At 33.4% G+C, this 21,585-nt stretch overlaps 3 protein-coding genes across 3 annotated transcripts; all 3 read left to right on the top strand.

Moving 5' to 3' along the window:
• Window positions 1-1,300: 1,300 nt before the first annotated feature.
• Window positions 1,301-6,771, top strand: LOC129873311 (protein FLX-like 2). Its single transcript, XM_055948381.1, has 5 exons — window positions 1,301-1,565; window positions 2,776-3,358; window positions 4,669-4,814; window positions 4,915-5,015; window positions 5,983-6,771. Exons 2-5 carry the CDS (start codon window positions 2,796-2,798, stop codon window positions 6,529-6,531), a joined length of 1,359 nt encoding a protein of 452 aa, XP_055804356.1. The 5' UTR covers window positions 1,301-1,565; window positions 2,776-2,795; the 3' UTR covers window positions 6,532-6,771.
• A 1,308-nt stretch (window positions 6,772-8,079) lies between these two features.
• On the top strand, window positions 8,080-15,242 carry LOC129873814 (uncharacterized). The gene is made up of 8 exons (XM_055949003.1): window positions 8,080-8,279; window positions 8,404-8,552; window positions 9,265-9,398; window positions 10,791-10,932; window positions 12,222-12,359; window positions 12,446-13,015; window positions 13,189-13,368; window positions 14,545-15,242. Exons 1-8 carry the CDS (start codon window positions 8,243-8,245, stop codon window positions 14,719-14,721), a joined length of 1,527 nt encoding a protein of 508 aa, XP_055804978.1. The 5' UTR covers window positions 8,080-8,242; the 3' UTR covers window positions 14,722-15,242.
• Window positions 15,243-17,001: 1,759 nt separating this feature from the next.
• On the top strand, window positions 17,002-21,293 carry LOC129874880 (protein trichome birefringence-like 19). The gene is made up of 2 exons (XM_055950258.1): window positions 17,002-17,617; window positions 20,436-21,293. Exons 1-2 carry the CDS (start codon window positions 17,042-17,044, stop codon window positions 21,204-21,206), a joined length of 1,347 nt encoding a protein of 448 aa, XP_055806233.1. The 5' UTR covers window positions 17,002-17,041; the 3' UTR covers window positions 21,207-21,293.
• The last annotated feature ends 292 nt before the right edge of the window (window positions 21,294-21,585 follow it).

Raw genomic sequence — 21,585 nt, 5'->3', positions numbered from 1 at the left:
TCTTTTGGGGTATAACAATAATTATCCTTATCGTTTTAAGACTTATAACCTATTTAGCTAAGTTTTGGAAAGTTCAAAATATTTTTTACTTTATTTTTTTGAAGTGTTCGTTCAAGCTTTTAGAGAGATCAAAATAAGTGATTTTGAATAGTAAAAAAAATAGAAGTACATAAAATTTGAAAAAGTATTTTTTTGTGCTTCCTAAAAATAAGTGATTTTGAGTAGTAGCAAAAACAGTACTTATTACAATACAAAAGAGGAGAAGCAACGACGTCATTATGCTTAAATGCTGTTCTAATATTTGAAAAAGAAGTTCGGCTATTCTCAAAAAGAAAATTGAAAAATAATTCTAGGAAAACAGTTTTCAAAATAAGCACATTTTAGATGTTTGGTCAGATCGACTATTACTAAAAAAAAATTGCATAATATTTTTAGTTTAGAAATCATAATGACATGGTCGCTTGTCCTCTTCTTATTTCTTTTTAGTTTTTTTTTGTGCTTAAATGCTATTTTTGCTTTAAAATATTTAAAATAAATCAATTCAAATATGCTCGTGTCTTTTCCTTTTTTCCCTTCTTGTTTAATTTCAAACTTAACTTCAATTAATTATAACTTAGGATAGTTTAATCAATAATAATTGAAAATTCAGGACAATTTTGAAGTTTGAACTTCACGATTCAAAACTTTAAAATAATGTCTAAAAGTTTATTTTTTCTCCAGTTTAATCTCTAAAGTTTTTATATTTTCGCAGTCTGTATGATATGTTTTTTGTCCTAATGTAATGTCAATATAAACATAGAAATAATCCAATTGCACAATCCAGATAATATAAAGTTAACATTAAATTTGAGCGGAAAAAACCTAAGGACACAAATTGAAATCCTAAAGTATTAATCGAAAAAATTATTATTTTTTTTCGTCAATAATTATTGATCCTACTCAATTATAAAATTCGTCAAATATTTTTTTAAGGTTTGAAAGAAAAAGGTAAAATCAATTGATTTCATGATTTCAAGAATTTATAAGCTTTCATGTGCTGCTCCCTTAATAACATGTCTTGATTTCCAACCTTGAGTATGAAAATAATTTTTGATAAAACGCGCTACTCCTTAATAGATTCTACGAGCAAATCTAAATTAATCGAAGTTCAATACGAACAGAAATCGGAAAAGAAAAGAAAAACTTGGCAGTCATATAAAATGGAAAAAGTTAGAACTCTCTTGTAGTGATTGTACAATGTGTTTGCAGGGTTGCACTGTCAAACTCAGCTGATTTTATATAATTAAACTTTATTATTTGAAGTTCTTCTTATTCCAGTTTAGTCCCTGGTTCGCCCTTTCAGAGGCAAATCGATGAAAATATATTCTCAGTTAGCCCTAGTTCTTCTCCGAGCTTAGCTTACTGTTGCTTTATCTTCTTCTTCTTTTCGAGATTTCCATCGGTACTCCAGCGAACCTGTTCGTTTATCTCCTCTCTTAGCACTCCAAAAGCCCCACTTTTTAAGATTGTTCCGATTCGAAAGTGAAGGTGAAGCCCTAATTGAAGCAGGTCTAATTTCTTCAAAGGTAATCTAATGCTGATCCTCAACCCTTATTATTGGACAACCTTTGGTTTATGTAATTTTAGAACTTTTTGGTGTATTATGTAAATTTGGTTATCCAGGTATGTTTTGTTTAGTTATTGAAAAGTTTGGTTGTAGTTATCATTTTACATTATAGAGGTCTGGTGCCATTTGAATTGTGAATTCTGCTGCACTTATTTTCAGCTTTACTGCACTCATTGATGCCTTTTTTTTTTTTTAAAGTAAAAAAATCTGGTGCATTTGGCCATAAATTTGGGTGAAAAATCTGGTGCATTTGAGTGAATTCTGGTGGACTCATGGATGCGGCAAGTGCCTTTATTTGGTAATCAAGAGAAAGAAATGAAGAGAGGGATTCTCTACAAAATAGGGCATGGGGTTTATTGTCAAAAGCCTGGATGTTATGAGTGATTTCATTAGCTTCAATTTTGATGAGTGTTTTTGACTGGGAATAGTCTTTACAGGTTATTGAGAATATCTGTTAAGAGCGATATATCAAGGACCAAAATTATTAGCCCCAATACATGAAGGGCTATTTTGGTTATTTTCTTGAACAAATTATCAAGGAAGTATAAGGACTGTGGTTGAGTTAATTGTCTTGCTATTCACATCCAAGGTTCCTGAATTGTCTGTGAATAGTGGAGTATCTTTGGATGGTTGATTGAACTAATTGTCCTCAACCTTATATACTATGAAACTTAGAGGTATAAATCTAGTTTTCAGATCTTTTTCCCCCCTGGAAATAGGAAAGGATTTATGAGAAATCAAAGTTGCATATGATTTTGGGGCAGAATTTCCTCAAGTCATAGGAATGTAATAGTTTGTCCTGTAGAATTGTCTGCTTGGCCTTTTGAAGTGAAGGGGATGTAGCATGTTGACTATTGGGATTTTGTGTTTTTTGAGTTTTTGGATCTGCTAACAGGTTAGGAGATGGAGGGGCAAGCTACTTGCTTTTGAAAAAAGAAAGAACAAATGCAGTGTCAATTTCCTAGAGGAACTTCCGATTCCATGTGCTCCATCTTTTTTTTCTATTGAAATCATGTGGCAATGCTACTTCTCTTTTGCTGCATTCTAGCATCTCCAACATATCCTATGAAACAAGTTTTATGTTTCTTGATTTTTTTGGTAGACTGTATTGAAGTGGTATTCTTTTGGATGCCTTCTATATGTTTAGTAATTGTACTTCTTGTTTACAGGTTCCTGGTACAATCTCTCGATGGGAAGCAAAGGTCGAGGGCCACCTCCCAACCTTAGGCGTCCACCTCCCGGACCTGGCATGATGTATCCTGATTCTTTTGGTCCTCCTATGCGCAACCCACCACCAGGTGATTTCCCTCCTTTTGACAGGCTACCTCCTCCAGAGATTTTGGAACAGAAGATTGGTGCACAGCATCTTGAGATGCAGAAACTTACTACAGAAAATCAGAGGCTTGCTGCCACCCATGTAACTTTGAGGCGAGAATTAGCTGCTGCACAACATGAGCTGCAAATGTTGCATGTTCAGATAGAAGCAGTCAAGGCCAACAGGGAACAAGAGACTAAAGGCCTTAACGATAAAATTTCTAGGATAGAGGCTGAACTTCAAGCTACCGAATCTATCAAACTAGAATTGCCGCAAGCACAAGGTGAAGCTCGCACTTTGTTTGCAGCAAGGCAAGAACTTGTTGCTAAAATACAATTGCTGACTCAGGATCTTCAAAGGGCTCACACTGATGTGCAACAGATTCCTCCTTTGCTGGCTGAATTGGAGAGCCTAAAAAAGGAGTATCAGCAGTGCCGGTAATTCTCTGGTAACTCTCTTTTTTATTGGGATGAAATGCAACTTAATAAGAACAGGTCTTCTGACGTAATTAGAGCTGTGATGGATGCTCAGAACCTGAAAGGAAAAGTTACCCTTTGTGCTAGGATACATTCATAGTACACTCTCCTTCGAAACCTGTTAGTGTACACCACTGGTTACTTCCTTCGAAAATTCGACAACGTAAATAGTTGTATTAGTATGTGTCTTTTTTTATAAGTAATGTTCTCTGACTCTCTTTTGGGCCTAAATTATCTTTAAAGATTATTGAACTTCCAATTAATATACCGGTTGATTTAGGGACTTCCAATTTTTTTTAACATCTAATGCTGTCCATTTTCTATCTATTAGTTGTGAACTTGTATATATTTTCTTGAAATTGGTAAGTTGTGATATTATAGATAAAAACAGCCGCTTGTGAATTACTCCCTCCATTTCAATTTATTTGGCTTGATTCGGAGTACAAGGGTCAAACTAACTAATGTTCGGTGTGAATTCGAACATAGAATCTTCAATTCTTTTGAAATAAAATTTACATATTTAGAAACTACATAAAAAGTACTATAAGTCAAAATAGTTAACAATTCAAAATATTTAAAAAGTAATTGAAAAAAATGTGGTCAAAGAACATGTCCTTTGATTGTCCAAATAGAAATAGTAACTAAGACAAACAAATTGAAATGGATAGAGTACATAAAAACATTATATACCAATGGAAAATTGCACTCTCTCCCATGACTTGCTTAACTCCTCCCATCCAGCCCGTTGTGATATGGCTTGCTAGTTTTGTGCCTTCTATTTTCAGGCCCAAAGCTAATATGAGCAATTTTATCCACTTGTGCTGTGAACTGGTTCTAATACGAGTTTCCCTCAAAGGATTATGGTTTTGATTTACCCATAGGTTTTTCCTCTTACCAAGCCGACATCATAATCATGGATCAGATTTCCTCCACTAAATTGGAACAGATTTGTTCCAGTTGAAAGGTGTGACATACAAATCACGATGAGGCGGGTATCTGTAGAATCAAATGGATATGTGGAGGAACTGCGCAGATCTCTCACTGTAGTAGTCACTACACGAATTTGATTAAAGGATTGAACTCAGTGCGTGGACTAGTTCATTTTAAATTTATAGTAGGTATTTGAGGTTAAATCATTTAGAGACACTTGAAGGATGTCATATGCAAGCATTGGAGAGGAGAGAGGAAGTAATGTTTGGTAATGCTTTTCAATGAATGCTAACTTCTTGTTTGATCGAATGATGTTTGGTATTCTTCAATTCATTTGACAGGACTACCTATGAGTATGAGAGGAAGTTATACAGTGAACATCTTGAATCTCTTCAAGTGATGGAGAAGAACTACATGACTATGTCCAGAGAGGTGGAAAAGCTTAGGGCAGAGTTAACGAACACTTCTAACTCTGACAGACAAACAGGTGGCACATCTGTTTAATCACTTCTCCTTTTTTTGTTTTTGTAATGGCCACAGTAGTTGCTCAAAAATTTAGTATTACATTTGTTGTAATATATATGCAGGTGGACCTTATGGTGGTTCAACTGGATACAATGAGAATGATGCCACTAATAATTATGCTACTGGGCAAAACATCTATGCAGATGGCTATGGAATTTATCAGGTTTTAATCTGTTATTCTTCATGTATTTATTAGTTCTACAATGATTCGATCTTAATTGAGGAGGTTGAAAAGTTATGTGGTTTTAAATGTTGTCTTTTTATGCTTCAAGTTCTCTAAATTATATCGTCAAAATTGAGCTGGTGGATATTGGTACTGTGTGTGTGATCTTTGTGTTCTCTTTTTGAGAAAAACTAAAAGTGAAGATACAAAGAATGGGAGAACAGGGGAAAAAGAAAAAAAAGCAAGGAAAATAAATGTGAAGTGAAATTTCAATACTTAGTATACCTACATGGATTTTGACTCTTAAATCTCAAGTGAAAGAAACCAGAAATAGAACACATATAGTATTAAGAATCTAATTGTAAAAATGTAAACTTGGAGTAACAATGATACAAAATGTAGTCTAAATTACCAGTCTATATATTTTCCTATTCGTTGAGGTAAGGTTTTAATCTTTCCATTCCTAAATTTCTAAAAGACCAAAAGTTTCAAATTTTCAATTTGTGTAATTGCACAAATTTTTGAAGATTTTTTGTGTTACTCATTTGTTTTCAGTGTCAGGTCGTAGAGATAACAACTTTCGTAAGATACTGTAGAAGTCCTTAGATATCACAATAAGCCATATGTAGACTTATGTGGAGCAGGATTTATTCTTTTATTGAGCTACTAGCTGAATGGAATAAACATATATAATTTTCAGGGACTTACCTTTTTAAATTACTCAAAAGTCAAAACACATTATTTAGTACTATTATTTATATAATTTCTTAAATTATGTATTCATTAATAGGTACAATGTGCAAAGCGCATACCCAAAAACTAGTCAAATATGAAAAGAGGGATTGAAGTCTCTTGTTTCACTTGAACTGTGTCTCCTGTCCAAATTCTGGATTAGATTAATGTTCTCCTTTATTATTAGTTGTCGCGAGTGCAAAAAGCTGACCTTATCTCTACATTTACATGGCAGGGTAGAGGCTCCCTACCAACAGGGACTAATGTTGGAGGAGTTCCTGCAGTTACGTCTCCACAAGTTGGAGCTCAGTCTGTGCCTCCGTCAAACAGGCCCCCTTATGATGCACCAAATATGCCTGGTTATGATGCACAAAGGGGAATCAGAGGACCTGCTGGACATGGTTATGAAGCACAAATGGGATCAAGTGGTCCTGGCTATGATGCACAAAGAGGGTCTGGTTTAGCATCTTATGAAGCTCAGAGGGGGCATGGGTATGATGCTCAGAGGGCAGCAGGTTATGAAACTTACAGAGGACCTGGCTATGATGGATATGGGGCACCTGTTTATGATGCTCGGAGAGGATCTGGTTATGACGCACAAAGGGGAGCCAATTATGATCCTACCAAGGCCTCTAACTATGACACATCAGCCAAAGGCGGTGTTGCAACTCAAGGACAGGCAGCACCTGTGGGAAATACTCCTCACGGGCCAGCTACCTCACCTGGTCATGTTGGTCCTGGATATGATGCATCAGCACAAGGTGGAAATCCAGCACGTAGATGATTTCAGCTCCAGTTTTGTGTTATTACTTGAGGGATATTATTATCTCGAGCATTCACTTCAATTTTAATATTAGCAGTCTCCCTAAAGACCAATTCACTGCATCAAGTGACTTGAGGCTGGTTAATGTAAATGAAGGAAATCTTGCTTGTTGATGAGCTGCGTTGTAGGTTCAAGTTAACTATATTTGATGTTTCTTTTAGGAGTCTCTTAAGAAATCATATTTTACATTTGGAAATATTATCTACTGCTCCTACCATCTAAATTGAGTTTGTTTTACTTGGGGAAAAAGTTCATAGAAGCTAATGGTGATCCTCAACAATTCTGCATCGAAAATTGAAGCTCTTGTCGAACCATCTTTTAACGTGCCTAGTACATTCTATATTTCTCTTAGGTATTGCAGTACCTGTGTGTTTGTTACTACTGTCCTGAAAGTTTAGGTCAGAAAATTGTTATTTATTCAAGTAAACATTCGGGCAGTGATCCTTTAGATGCCGATGTTATAATATGATAAAATAATTGCTTCAACAAATTTTTTCGGAAGAATACAACAAAATACACAACTATTTCTCCTTTATTTTCACCAATTTAATCATCCACTTGAGTGTTAGAGCTTGTTTGGATAAATTTTTTTAAAGTTGCTCATAAGTTGAAAATTGCTTATTATAAATTTAAAAAAAAAGCTGGTGTAACCTATTTTTTTTTGGCTTATAAAATATTTTAGATAAGTTAAGTTAACCAAATTTAATTATTTTTTTGGGTTTATTTTAAGCACAAAATAACTTTAAATTGACCATTTAAACACTCAAAAAAGCTGAAAATAACTTATAAGCTAATCTAAACGGGCTCTTACTCTCTTCATAAACGATTAAATCCTCCACCTTACTTTTGAATGTATGGGCATGCAAATATAATTAAAAAAAATGTTAGCGACAACCTAATATTTCGAAATATACGGGCATGCAGTGCATTTAAATGCTAATTAGGTGATCTTACACTCTAACACTGTTCATGATTCGGTTTGAATAGGTTATTGATTAAAATTAAAATTAAATTAATTTAGTCGATTTTTAAATTTTTAGAACCAAACTAAATCAAACCAAAAAAATAATCATTGGTTTGGTTCATTTTTTTTTTGTTTTTTGGATTTGAAAATAATAAGTTTGTCGAGGGCATACGGATTTCGATAGACACAAGCACCTAGTATATGAACAATCTACAGGAAAGCTAACATGGATTCAATTAAGCAATACTAGAGTTATTATTGCACAAACAAAGTAGTTTAGTTAATTAATACTAAAGTCATTATAACCAAAAATCAAATATTTATATTTATATTTTATTTATGAATAATATATAAATAATTATAAAATTTTTTATATATAATTTCTCGATTTAATTTGGTTATTTTTTATTTTTTTTCGTAAAATCAAAATCAAACCAAAATAATATCGATTTTCAAAATTTAAAATCAAATCTAACCAAATCAAATCAATTATATATTTTTTTTAATTGGTTTGATTCGAATTGCGGTACCCATGAACAACCTTATCTAACACCATGGAAAAATAGGTGGAGAAAAAAAGACTTCTACGACCATGAGAAACCCGACCCGACAATATTTTCATGCTTTTATTCAAAACTGCGTGCGTACAAATCGACAAATTCAAAAATTTCCCATTCCCGGTAAAGGCACTACGCTTGCAGAGCTTCCATGGAAGAGGAGGAGGTAAATCGACGGTATAACAAAGGTAAAATCACCTTCTGTGCTTTGGGGAAAAACATTTATCTGCTATATAGGGTTCGATTTTAGGCGTTTCGTCGTTTGATCCTGTAGACAATATTTCTCAATTTCATATTCTTTTTGGTATTCAGAGCGCGGGCCTTTACCTATCCGAGGCATGGAATCGGTGATTGCTACAGTTAGTGGATACCACGGTACCGAGCGGTTTAATCTCATCAAATTGATAGACAAGAGTGGTGCAAGCTATGTCGGTTCAATGAACCAGTCGATCACTCATTTGGTACGTGAGGATTTCACAATGAAAGAAGTTTTCATAATTTTACTCTCTTTGTTATGTAAAAGGCTAGAAATTCTGTTGGACTCTGCAAAGAATTGAATAAAGTATAAATCTTTCATTTTTCATTAATAGTAGAAGACAACTTATCATTTTGGATCAATAAATCGCGACACCGGACTCCCTGGAAAAGCTATTGAAAGAAGCTTTTGGGGGAAATGGATAGTCCAATGGGCAAGAAGCCACACTTACAACCTTGGTGTCACGAGATTAATCTCAGTGACTATTGTTGTCTGATTTGGGGCTTCACTATATGTGAGCTTAACTATCTTCAAAATAAATCTAGTTATAAGTATAATCTGCCTAGGTTGATTTTTGGTGCTAAACGTGGAGCTTTGGTGGTTTTGTTCACCTTGCAAGATGCCACAGATAGCCATCTACGGAGATTATTCAGATAACAGTTCTTATTTTCTTCTCTACAAGGTCAAATGTTCTGCCAATTGGAGTATAAGAAATATCACTAAGTTTCTGCTGCCCCACCTTCAATTGTCGGGTCCTTTGAGTATTTAACTGTCAATTTCTTTTCTAATAAATTCTGTATTTTCTGCTAATATGGTGCCATGACGTGAGAGCCATTCCTTGGGATAATGCTTAAAGTTAGACAAGTTGTTTGGTGAATCCATGCGGTGTTGATGTGTATGCTGCTCCTATTCGTTAGGTGTGCTGGAAATTTGAAGGGAAGAAATATGAGCTTGCCAAAAAGTTCAAAATGTCAATAATCAACCATAAGTGGGTTGAAGATTGTATTAAGGAAGGAAAACGTCTTCCAGAGTCTCCCTACAAATTTCAATGGTATACTCCCTCCATTCCACTTTGTTTGACACTATTTTCTTATTAGTCCGTTCCAAAAAGAATGAAATATTCCTATATTTCCTTAATGAAGTAGCTTTTGTAACCATACTAGTTTTTACCACAAGTTCCAAAAGTTTTATAGCCACACAAATGGTAGGCATTTAAGACCACAAGTTTCAAAAGTCTTTCTTGCTTTATTAAACTTTGCGCCAGTCAAATTATAACAAACACAATGAGATGGATGAAGTTTAAATACTGGCTTACTGGTTATTGCAATGGTTTTTTTTTAGGTTCTCTTGGTTTGCATAACTAGTGTTTTTTTTTGCCTGGCAAACTTATTTGGACTGGACTTGACCTTTGTGGTGCCTGTTGCAGGAAGGTGTTCCTCACAACAAATGCAGGCCCCTTCAGTTGAAGAGAACTAGATAAAATAATATGAAATTTTGATAGAGAATGTATTTATTCTTCTCCGAAATCTAGAATTACTATTGGACAACATGTTCTGCTGATGCTGTTTACTTGATGAAATCTTTACGATTCTGGATGCCTACTGAAATAAATATCATTGTTTAGTCATCTAATGGCTGTGAATCAAGAAAAGACGAAAAATTAGCCAATCAAATATTTGCGCTTATAAAAATTCTGAAGAGAAAATGCATATTCATGACTACATTATCCTTTTCAGCCCTCTCTCGAAAAATCTAGCTGCAGTGTTATTTCTCATTCTTCTCATAACAGCAAATTTAGCTTGTAACACAATAATTCTTATTTCTTACTTCTGAAGTACACAAATCACAGACCAAAATGTCTTAGTTCATTAACCAACCATTAATTTATTAACAGAATGTAGCTATTTCTTTGTTTGTGAATATGCCTAGCTGATAGCTGCTGTAACTGTATTGCTCATTTGAAAGTTGGTTGTATAGCTTGCTTACTATCAATTATGAGCCCGTTTGGATGGGCTTTAAGTTGGTCAAAACCAACTTAAAGCCCCTTTTTAGCTTTTGAAAGTGTTTGCCTAATGTTAACTTTAAGCCATAAAGTTCTTAAAGTCAGTCAAAAATGAAAAGTTAGGATTCCTAATTTTTTTTTTCTAAGTGCTTAAAGTCATTTTCTTTGACCATTGAAATTACTTTTATATCCCTTATATTTTAACTAAATTCCCAAACTACCTTTTTTATTCTTTTAACCCTAAAATTCACATCATTTTCCTCATTTAAGCACTTTTATCCAAACACTCAACTACTTATTTATAAAAATAACTTTCAGCACTTCAAAGTTCTAAAAGCACTTCATACATAAAAATTACTTTTTTTAAGCCTATCCAAACGGGCTCTATATCTCTGGTTTTGTCCCTTGAATCTTATCCCTTGGCATTCAATTTTTTTGCAGTGGGCAAGAAGTGGGGCCGTTAATATTGGATAGTACACTTTCTACAGAAACTATACAATTGAATCACTCCAAAAAACCAGCTATTCATATTGAATCTGAAGAGGATTTCAACTCTTGGACGGATTCAACTTTGTTAAAAGAGGTGCATTCATTTTCCATCAATGCTCTTTATCATTTTCAAAAATAGATCTCGCACTTCACAGAGGTAGTTCAAATCACATTTGTTTAACAGTTCACGCTCAAAGATGTGCCTTCAGGTTGACAAATGATCCACAGTAGCCTGCTCTTCCTGGATTTATGTATCAATGTTTCCTGTGCAAACTTCATCCTGTAGCTAACTTTTGTCTAGTACAGTTTTTATCAATGCACGCCATATATGTTGTATACCTTGGCTAGTTATTTTTGCAATCTATGTCATTTATCAAAAAGAGTTGGTGCAATGTAGGTCAAGTTGATCTTGCACCAACATTACTACAGTATGTGCTGAGTTTGAAAGCTCTTGCGCGCCCTTCCATTTGAATACATATCTCAATGTGTCATGAAATGCGAGGCTCTTTCACTGAAACAGGTGAGAATTATCACATGCAGTGATCACATAATATTGGTAGGGATGTCAACAACTCAACCAGTTTATAACAAATGGCTATGTAATATGAAAAAAGGAGATCAGTCTAGTGGTAGCAGCTCTACATATTTTGTAAATTGTGTACTAGCTCCTTAAAAGCACCTTTGCATTCTTGGAGTAGCAGCCACCTGGAACACTTAATTCTATGTTTCTCTTCATTTTTTCCTTTCTACTCAGTTCTCTGAAAATATTCTTTGCTTTTCGCTTCTCATTGTCTTATGCCTGGACTCAATTATATACTGCTTATCTACTATCTTGATGCTTTCTTGCTCAGAACATTAAATTAGGTCAATCATTTGTCCTTGAGGATCCTGGCCTTTACCTGGCTGATTTCATCATTCTATTGCTTTAGCATTTTCATGTAAAATAGATTTGTGTTTTTGAATAGAGATGTTCTTACTTTTCTTTGTTCCATATTTCAAACGACTCATACAAGTTTCAAGTTTGGTCTGATTGAGCAGTAGACAAAAACTTTACTTTCTTCTTTCAGTAAAAGGAGCTGAAAGATCAGTTGCCAAATCAAAAATAAAAAGAAATTTGAAGAATTTTCATTGAACTAGCACATGAATTTTAGGTAATTAAGGGAAACAACACATTGTTTCAGTTTAAATCAAGTGTGCATATATAGTTTTTACATTTGCATTCCCAATTTTACAATATTTTTTTGTATAGAATGTTCGTCCAATTTTCTCTATGGTTCTAGGTATTGGATATATATTGTACTGCAAAATGTATGCTGAAACACATCTATATAAAAGAATTATAGAACGCAACTTCATTTCTTGCCTGAATGCTACTGGTTGCAGAATTTATTTCCTGAGATGGGTAAATACAAGGATAGACCAAGGAGGAAATCAAAGGCCAATATTACGAATGAGGATCACCCCTCCAGCAGCAAATATTGTTCCGATAAGCACTCTTTACATGGCTCACACAAGATAGAGGTATTAACAGTCAGACTGTCATTATTTATTACATTACTTTTGAAACTTTAGTTGATACTCTTCTTTTCCTAATATTTTTCATGTAGATTGAAGAACTGAATTTTCCCTCTTCAGCTTCCTTTAAATCCAATAAGAGAAGTTCTGAATTTTCTGAAACTTCTCGCAGAAGTCGTAGATTGGTGAAGAAGAACACTAGTGGGGATCTTCTGGAAATTATTTCAGGTTCAGAGAAACAGAGATTCCGACTACAAGCTCGTCAAGAACTTGAAACTTCAGCACAGTTTTACAACTTGGATGTTGAAATGCCGGAAAACTCTGTGAACAACAGGCATGGATCTGGTTTTAGCTGCCATCAGCCGGAGCCAATTAGAATAGACCTGGATGGTATTGAGGAAACTGAAGTTAACAGACCTCTTGATAATGGTGATCAGAGTTTACAAATAGAAAGTGCCTCCTCTAATCTTACTGGAAATCAACAAGAGCCATGCCCAGCTATTGATGAGGTCCAAAATGAGACTGATAATACTTGCAAAGTGTCTACATCAACCACATTATCCTGTGTCATATGTTGGACAGATTTTAGTTCATCCAGGGGGGCGCTTCCCTGTGGTCATCGATTTTGTTTCTCATGCATCCAGACGTGGGCCAATCATATGGTAAATCTTCTCTTCTGTCTGGTGGAAGTTTCCTTTTCTTTTCACTTCCAATTTTGGCATGTCATCATGATGAGACTTATAATGTCATTTATGCATGCAAGTGCAACTTTTGATTCTTGGATGTTTCTTTTTGTTTCAACTGATATCTACCTTTCATAATGCCCCCATTATAGGCATCAAGCAGAAAAGTATCAACATGCCCTTTGTGCAAGGCAAGTTTTGTTGCCATTAGAAAGGTTGATGATGCAATTCCTGCTGATCAAAGGATATACACCCAAACTATTCCGGAGCAGAATCCAGAAATGGACATATATATACTTCCCGAGGGTGTAACACCAAGGTTACCTTCTAATGTAAGTTCAACGGCAGTTCTCATTCTATTCTGTAATGCGGAGAACATCACCTCCTGTTTGTTTGTGCTGTCCATTGATGTGAATATCTATATCTCATCATTGTCACCAACTAACATGTATTACCATACTATTGGATACCTTTTCTGCACCCGTGGGCCTTCTCTTCCTACAGGTGCAGACAAAGGTCACACTTGAAGTATTATTTAACTGCCTTAAGTCGGATGCATGAATAGCCTAATCATTTCCCTAATTTGGTGTAAGGAGTGTGACTGGGACATTGAGTTGCCTGTATCATGCTATTTTGTTTTATAGATCAAAGTAGGATTCTTACTTCCACTACTTCTGATGCTCATCTGATTCTTCAAATTTAGTAGTAAAGAGTTGTCCTCACACTGTTCTTGAAGCATGGTTACTTGTAGGAATACCTGTCCACAGCCAACTTAGGGCTATTCCCCTTGGCACTGTAGACTTTTCAAAAACCAGTAACCAAGAAAACAATTTTACAGTTGAAAACTTACATCCAGTCAATATAGGTTGAAGCCAAAGATGTAGGTTAAAGTATACAACAACATACCCAATGTAATCCCACAAGTGGGGTCTGGGGAGGGTAGGATGTGCAGAGTCCTTACCCCTACATTTGTGGGATAGAGAGAGATTGTTTCCATACACCCTTGGCATAAAAGAAGTGTAATCAAAGCAGGATATAAAGGAAATGACGACTGCAAAATAGCAAGAACACAAAGCAAACAGTAGGTTAAAGTATCTCACTTGAAATTATGGAACGAGATTTGGACTGAATGTTGGAGGTGACTCCTGCTTTGAGTTCCATATGTATTGTCATTGTATATCCTTAATGGCTGTTGTGGTTGAAATCTCCTAATAAAAAGAGTAACAGAGTGGTACATCAAAAAGCTGCCCTTTGGGCTAGTTTGGATAGAATTGAATAGCAAAACAGCTCTGTTATTTTTTCAATATGAGAAGATTGTTGAGTAATTTGTGTCAATGCATTGCTTATACTACATGTTCTGATGATTTGCCTGAGTTGCTTTAACTTTTTTGCTAAAACTTGTGTCTATCCAAACATTCATGAACATGGGTGAAATATGTTATGTGTTTGCATCTTGTGTTTCAGTTTCCCGAGCTCATTTTTTTGTGTGGTTATTTTGGTTTATGTAGTCATCAAGAACTCCAGTCTGTTGTCATTGCTCTTGTCGAGAACCAGAGGACCTACTAGTCAAATGTCATCTCTGCGAGACTCTCTGTATTCATTCCTATTGTTTGGATCCTCCATTGTTTCCATGGACATGCATGCACTGCAAGGATCTACAAAGGCTTTACCGTCGTAACTGGTAATTTGCATGCTTGGAGGTATGCATAAGCCATAAGCTGATCTTAAAACTAGAAGCTACCATAGGAAACAAAAAGAGGAAAAGCAAGGTGTCAACCTCCCCCTTTGGGATGTATATGGACAGGTTGACTCCTGGATATGTGGGACATGCTTGGTCCACTTGTAACAGTACGAACTATGTAGAAATCATTCGATGGACAAAGCTCCTGAGCTAAGACATCATTTCTCTCCTGGAGTCTAATACTAAAAACTTAAACTGTTGGCTCATGATATTAGACTCTTGTTTTTCTGCACAATGACCAAACCTTGTTATTATTCTGAAGCTAAATTCATCAAATAATCAGCAGATTACTAAATAGGCTCCTACATGCTGCAGGCATCACACAGTTTTTGGTAAGTAAATTGTTTTTTCCCCATAAGTTGGTCCTTTTAAACTTGAGAAACTTTGACAAAATATTGCACTGTCTACAATATATTCCTGTACCTAGTCAATCAATTAACTAATAAGAATTTTCTTTATGAATCTTCTCTATGTTGCTTTACATTCCATTATTAATTTGTCTTTTAAGACTATTAGACGTGTTCGGAAACTCGACTCCTTGTAAGCGTAACAATAGCTGGGGTCTTATATGGAGCACTTCTCTTCATTTGTGTCCGATGTCAGTTAATTTCACATGGTTTCAAGGATATATTTTGAGAGACAAAAAGGTCTTCTGAGGCAATTAAACTCTTTTGTTTTGGAAAAGACAAACTGGATTTGATGTGGTTAAGTGATCAATATATTTGGAGTTGTTGACAAGTGTAATTTGAAATGTGACATCTTGGCTTGGCGAGTGATGTACGCTAAGGAATTTCGTTAATTACCTGCAAAAGAAGAACCAACCAACTGACTAAATACCATTTCGAAAAATTCATTATTAATCTATTGCTAAATAATAAAACAATGAATTATTACTATTTAGCAACATAATTTGTTTGTCACTAGTTCTTACCTGTTTGTTAGTAGTGAACTATAGGAATACGATAAGAATGAGCAATTTAATGCGAAAGTTAGAATAATGTTTATACTTCCTCTGTTATCCATGTTTATTTATGAGAAATTATCTATAATTATAGATTAAATCAATCATATTATAAAAAATTGATTTAAACCCATTTAATAAAGTTGCAGTATGTACTAACTGGACCACCACCAGATGTCTCTTTACTAAAAACAAAATCCCTCCTATTGTCTCTTTTCTTGATTATTCCATCCTTCATTATCTTCATCCAATTAAAAATTTGTTGAAGGAATTGATTGGTTAGACAGAAAGGAACAAATTCAAAGGACATAATACATGAATAGGAGTTTATTCTGAAAAATGCTTTCCTTCTTTTAAATCTTTCTTTTTATTTAGATCACCAGGAGGATCTGTGGCTGAGAAACAAACTCAAAACATATAATTTAGTGTTTTGAGTCAGAATTCCAATTATTGAATTAACTATATGATTATAAAGTTGGCCCACCTTCACTTCCCTGTTCGATGTGAATTTTTTTTAGTTTCATCATAGAATGGGATGATAATTTATTTTTTTACACGTTTAATTCTTACATATAATGAAATAATATATTTAAATATGCAATAAAAATAAAGGAAATTAGACCATATGATCTCTTTATCCAACCCAAAAGAAGAAGAAAAACATGATCTGAATGCCCAACACCTTTTGGATTGTGCTTTTTAGTGCGTCCTTCTGTTTCATATGATTTTCCTTTTGTCTGTCAAAAAGGGTGATTCTTTAAAAAAAAATTATTTTATATTTACAAACATTTTAATTTCAAATTTAACAGAAATATCATGAAGTTTTACTAGTACCCTTGGCAATTGATACATGACAAGTCTTTTTTCCCCGTTAACTTTCTTCCAAGTTAAACATGCCATACAAACTGAGGTAGCAATATTTTTTTTTTTAAATAAGCTATTTTTCAAAATTAGGGGATACTTGTCATATATGTGCAACTCGTTCAACTAATTTATAAAATATATATAGAAATTGTTGAAGTATACATTGGTTATGTATTACGTTTATACAAATTTTGTAATTAGATCACTCAAATACAAACGTAATTTTCAAAATTAGAGGAAGGAAACTAAGACGGCTATACGAATTTCCTCATGTCTTGGCCTTTCTGTCTTACTTAATTCTAATTCAACACATGGCAATAATTTGTTTGCTGAATTTAGCATTAGCAACTTTAAAAGTTCCTCTTTTTTTTTTTTTATCCTTATTGTTTCTTCTTTCACTAGTCCACATCTCTTTTTCTTCTTCTCTCTTTCTTTCTCCATGAATTTCCAAGATCTTCAGCTAAAAACACGAAAGAAAAATGCTACAAAAATTGCCCCCTTCGTCGCCCTCGCTATCTTATTCACTCTCATCCCTATATATTATCCCTCTATGCACCATAAAAAACTCTCACAAATTCTTTCTTCTTCTTTGGTACCACTTCCAGATTATCACACTCTACACCAATCCAGCAATAGTATTACAACACAACAAATTAACGTGACCAAAAGTAGTGATGAACATGTCTCCGTGGCGGCGCCTCATGAAGCAAGAATTATTATTAATGGTACTGATGATGAAAAATGCGATTTATTTTTAGGGGAATGGGTAGAAAATCAAGAAGGTCCATATTATACAAATATGACATGTTTTGCAATTCAAGAACATCAAAATTGCATGAAATATGGGAGGCCTGATACTGATTTCTTGAAGTGGAAATGGAAACCAGATGGATGTGAGCTACCAATATTTGATGCACATCAATTTCTTGAAATTGTTAGGGGAAAATCATTAGCCTTTGTTGGAGATTCAGTTGCAAGAAATCATATGCAATCGTTGATATGCCTATTGTCTAAGGTAACTTCTCATCAACAATATTATCGTCTTGTCATTTAGTAAAAACCCTTATTCTATTTTTCCACTTAAACAGAGGATCTTTTGGAAATAACCTGATCTCTACCTTCACGAGATAGTAATAAAGTTTGCGTACAGTCTACCCTCACCAAAACCTACTGAATTTCACTGGATATATTATTGTTGTTTATTGTATTGCTTTTTAAATTTGGTTTGGTGGGGTGAGACCGATTGGTTAATTTACTATTCCCTCTATTTTATTTGGTACAACTACTTTTTATATTTGTAATTTTTTTTTAATTTTAGACCTTTCACTTGACCTTTAATCAATGGTGGAGTTATAGGCATGAACGGGGTCAATTGAATCTCCTTCGCCTAAAAATATGAACAAAACTTTTTGTTATATGTATTGTTGAATTCTTTAAATCTATATTTTTTTCATGTCAATTAATATAGTACTATTTGACACTAAATTTAAACGAGAAAATAATTTTTTTTTGAAACTTATAATCTAAAATCAATCTTATATATTTATGTGATTATATTAAGTGTAAATATGAATTTTTAAAGTTAAAACTATTTTTATATAATGTGATATATTTTTTAGATAATAAAAAATAGTGTATCACATAATTTAGGATATAAGAAGTACAAGAAATTTTATGAGCTACTAAAAAACAAAAATTCCCTAGATTTCCATCGAAATTTGCTAGTCGGAAACATAAATGGTCATGGAGTGTTTAAGATTAAAAAATTTAAATCTATTTTTAGTATATATTAGCATTATGTTTTCTTATAATTTAGTAACTAATCAAACGCCACTCACGGAGATTTTTTATTTTATTTTTACGGAGAGATTCATTTCATCCATGCAACTTGTTTCCATATTTAAGCACTTTTCCATATATATTGTCTGACCTTTGAGGATTAAGTGTATTAATCCCTTAATTAGTACTGTTCTTCGTTGACTCTAAAAAACTTTGACATAATTTCAGTTTCCACATGCAATAAGAGTTTGATTATATCCTTCTATATGGGAAGAAATTAATTAGATCTAAAATCACTAGGGAATTGAAGATTGGATCTTTGTAATTAAATACTTATAACATATCTAATTAATCAGAAGGTCACCTCTACATTCAAACTTGGTTTACTGTGATATATTTTGGTTGACTTCTCATTTATTTATCCTAGAAATTGTGTTTTGCATTAAGTTACATGTTTTACATCCTTGTTCTACATTAATATAAATCAAAAACTAGAAAATCAATTATGAAGAAAAAAAAAACATGATTGTTTTTAAGGATTAAAAAAATTATATGCTGACGTCAGATTTTGAATATTTCTTCTTGATGAATATTATTTTGGAAAAAGGCAAGGCATTAGTTTATGCTTCATCCACTAACAATATTATATAGTAACACGTTTTAAAGTTGACAATGTACGTAGTAAATTATGGATCTAGAACGTTTTTCTTTCTAGCTTCCACTTTATTTTTCCTCACATTGACTAGAAATTTAAAAAATAAAAACGGCATCCTAATTATAATAATTCATAACTATTTAGCTTAAGAACAGACTAACAAGTCAACAACTGATTAACTAGCTAACACCTAACAATGCAGTATCTTATAAATTACGTATTATACTAGTTGGAAATGCGCCCAGCTGGCAAAAACTGCTTATTAATAGAAATAACTTTTTTTATAATGGCTTTTAAGAAAAGTGCTTTGAAAAAAAAAAGTCTAATTCATTTGAAAAATACTTTTGATAAGCAGATTATGTTTGACTATTTTTTTTAGAAGTGCTTTTGAGAGTCAAATTACGAAAAAAAAACAAGTATCAATGCAGTTTTAATATTAATATTATTTAAAATTTCAATTAATATTGTACATAGATTAAAAAAACTTATTAAATATTAATGTAATATTAACACGATGATTTAATATAATTAAAAATATCAAGCAAAATAAATTTAAAAACCATTCCACAAATTAAATCACTACATAAAAAAATTCACCACAAAATAAATGAATATAAGGGATATACTGGTAAATGTGTATATATGGCAGGATATTTTGGTTTTGGAAAAAGGAAATTCCTGCTTCTACTTTTTTAAGAAGCAAAATTTTTTATCTTCTTCTTACTATTTTCATCTAAAGCAGTTTTACTGATTGGTCACCTTGATTTTCCAAAAGTGCTTTTTTCCCTTCAAAATAAGTGTTTTTAACTCCCCCAACAATAATGCCAAATGGGCTCTTAAACTTGGTCACTTGCAATAAAGTGGTGGACCTTGCGCTTAATTAAAATTTATAAATAGTTCATAGGATGAATATTGTCCAAAAGCATATTATTAAGGAGACAACAATCCACATTTTGAACCAATATGAGACTCTAATACCTATCTACACGTTAAAAGTTGAACACCAGATTCATGATAATATAAAATGAGGATCCAACATTGGAATACAAGAAATTGTTTAGGTCTCAATGTCCTATTATCAAAACAATGACATGTCAAAAATTTTGGAACCCAAAAATATCCCTTTTTAATCATTTTGATTTTGATAGCTACATTAATTGTGGTAAGAGTAAAGGGTTGAGGTCCAAATCAACTAGTTGCCCACTGCTAGGTATTCGATTTTGATTTTGATATGTATTGACAACTCTACTTGTGATATACAATAAAGTGGTCCTTTTTTATTTTATAGTTCAATTTCGTGGTAGTATATTGCTTTTTCAAGAATGTTGTTTAATTTCTCCACCCTTATCATAGTAATTCGTAAAATTCATTAAATACTATATCGTAATTTTGATTTCAGGTTATGTACCCTATAGATGTTTCAAATTCGACAGATCAAGAAAATAGACGTTGGGAATATAGAGATTACAACTTCAACATGTCCATATTTTGGACACCCTATCTGGTAAAAGCAAATAAAACCGAACCCAACAATATATATCAACCTTTCAATTTATATCTCGATGAACTTGATGAATCTTGGACCACTAAAATCCAGGATTTTGATTATGTGATCATCTCAGCTGGCCATTGGTTTTTCCGTCCAACTATGTTTTACTTAAACCACACCCTCGTTGGCTGCCTTTTCTGTTCACAACCCAATGTTAGCCAAATGACATCCTTTTTCAGCTACCAGAGGGCTTTTCAAACGGCTTTTCGGGCCATTAATAGTTTGGAAAATTATAAGGGTGTGACATTTTTGAGGACATTTGCACCATCTCATTTTGAAGACGGGGTTTGGGATAAAGGAGGAGATTGTGTTAGGACGATCCCATTTAAGAGGAAAGAAAAGATGTTGGAGGATTATAACTTAGAGTTTTATAAGATTCAATTGCAAGAACTAACGGTTGCTCAAAAACAAGGGAAAAACAGAGATTTGAAATTTAGGCTATTTGATGCAACACAACCAATGTTGTTGAGACCAGATGGCCATCCGAGTAAATATGGGCATTGGCCCAATCCAAACGTTACATTATCAAATGATTGTGTCCATTGGTGTTTGCCAGGCCCAATTGATGTGTGGAATGATTTCTTACTTGAATTGATGAAAAGGGAGGAAATTGATAGATAATTTGCGTAAGCATTTTATTATCTTTTGATTTGCCATTTTTCTAAAGGAAAACCTTTTTTTAAATAGAATTATTATTCAAAGTTGTTACTTTGTTTGTTGTGGTACAAAAAGGGTGTAATTGCCCTACAAGAAGGGGAAAATTGATACTGCAAAAAACAAAAACCTTTTTGGTTTGGCCTTTTTCTTTTTAGTTATTATTCAGAATTGTCAGGAGTAACTTTGTTCGTTTTGGTATAGAAAGGGAAATTACCCTAAAAGAAAGGGGAAAAAAAATGTGATAGTGCAAATTATAATTTTTTTAAAAAGTTCCTCAGTTCATTTACCTTTTTGCTTAAAAAATTCTCTTTTAGTGTGGAATAGAAATGAATACATAAGTAAT

The sequence above is a fragment of the Solanum dulcamara genome, chromosome 11 (genome assembly GCF_947179165.1).
Source record: "Solanum dulcamara chromosome 11, daSolDulc1.2, whole genome shotgun sequence".
Lineage (NCBI taxonomy): Eukaryota > Viridiplantae > Streptophyta > Magnoliopsida > Solanales > Solanaceae > Solanum > Solanum dulcamara.
The sequence above is the reverse complement of the archived record's forward strand: the minus strand, read 5'-3'. Positions and strand labels throughout refer to the sequence as shown.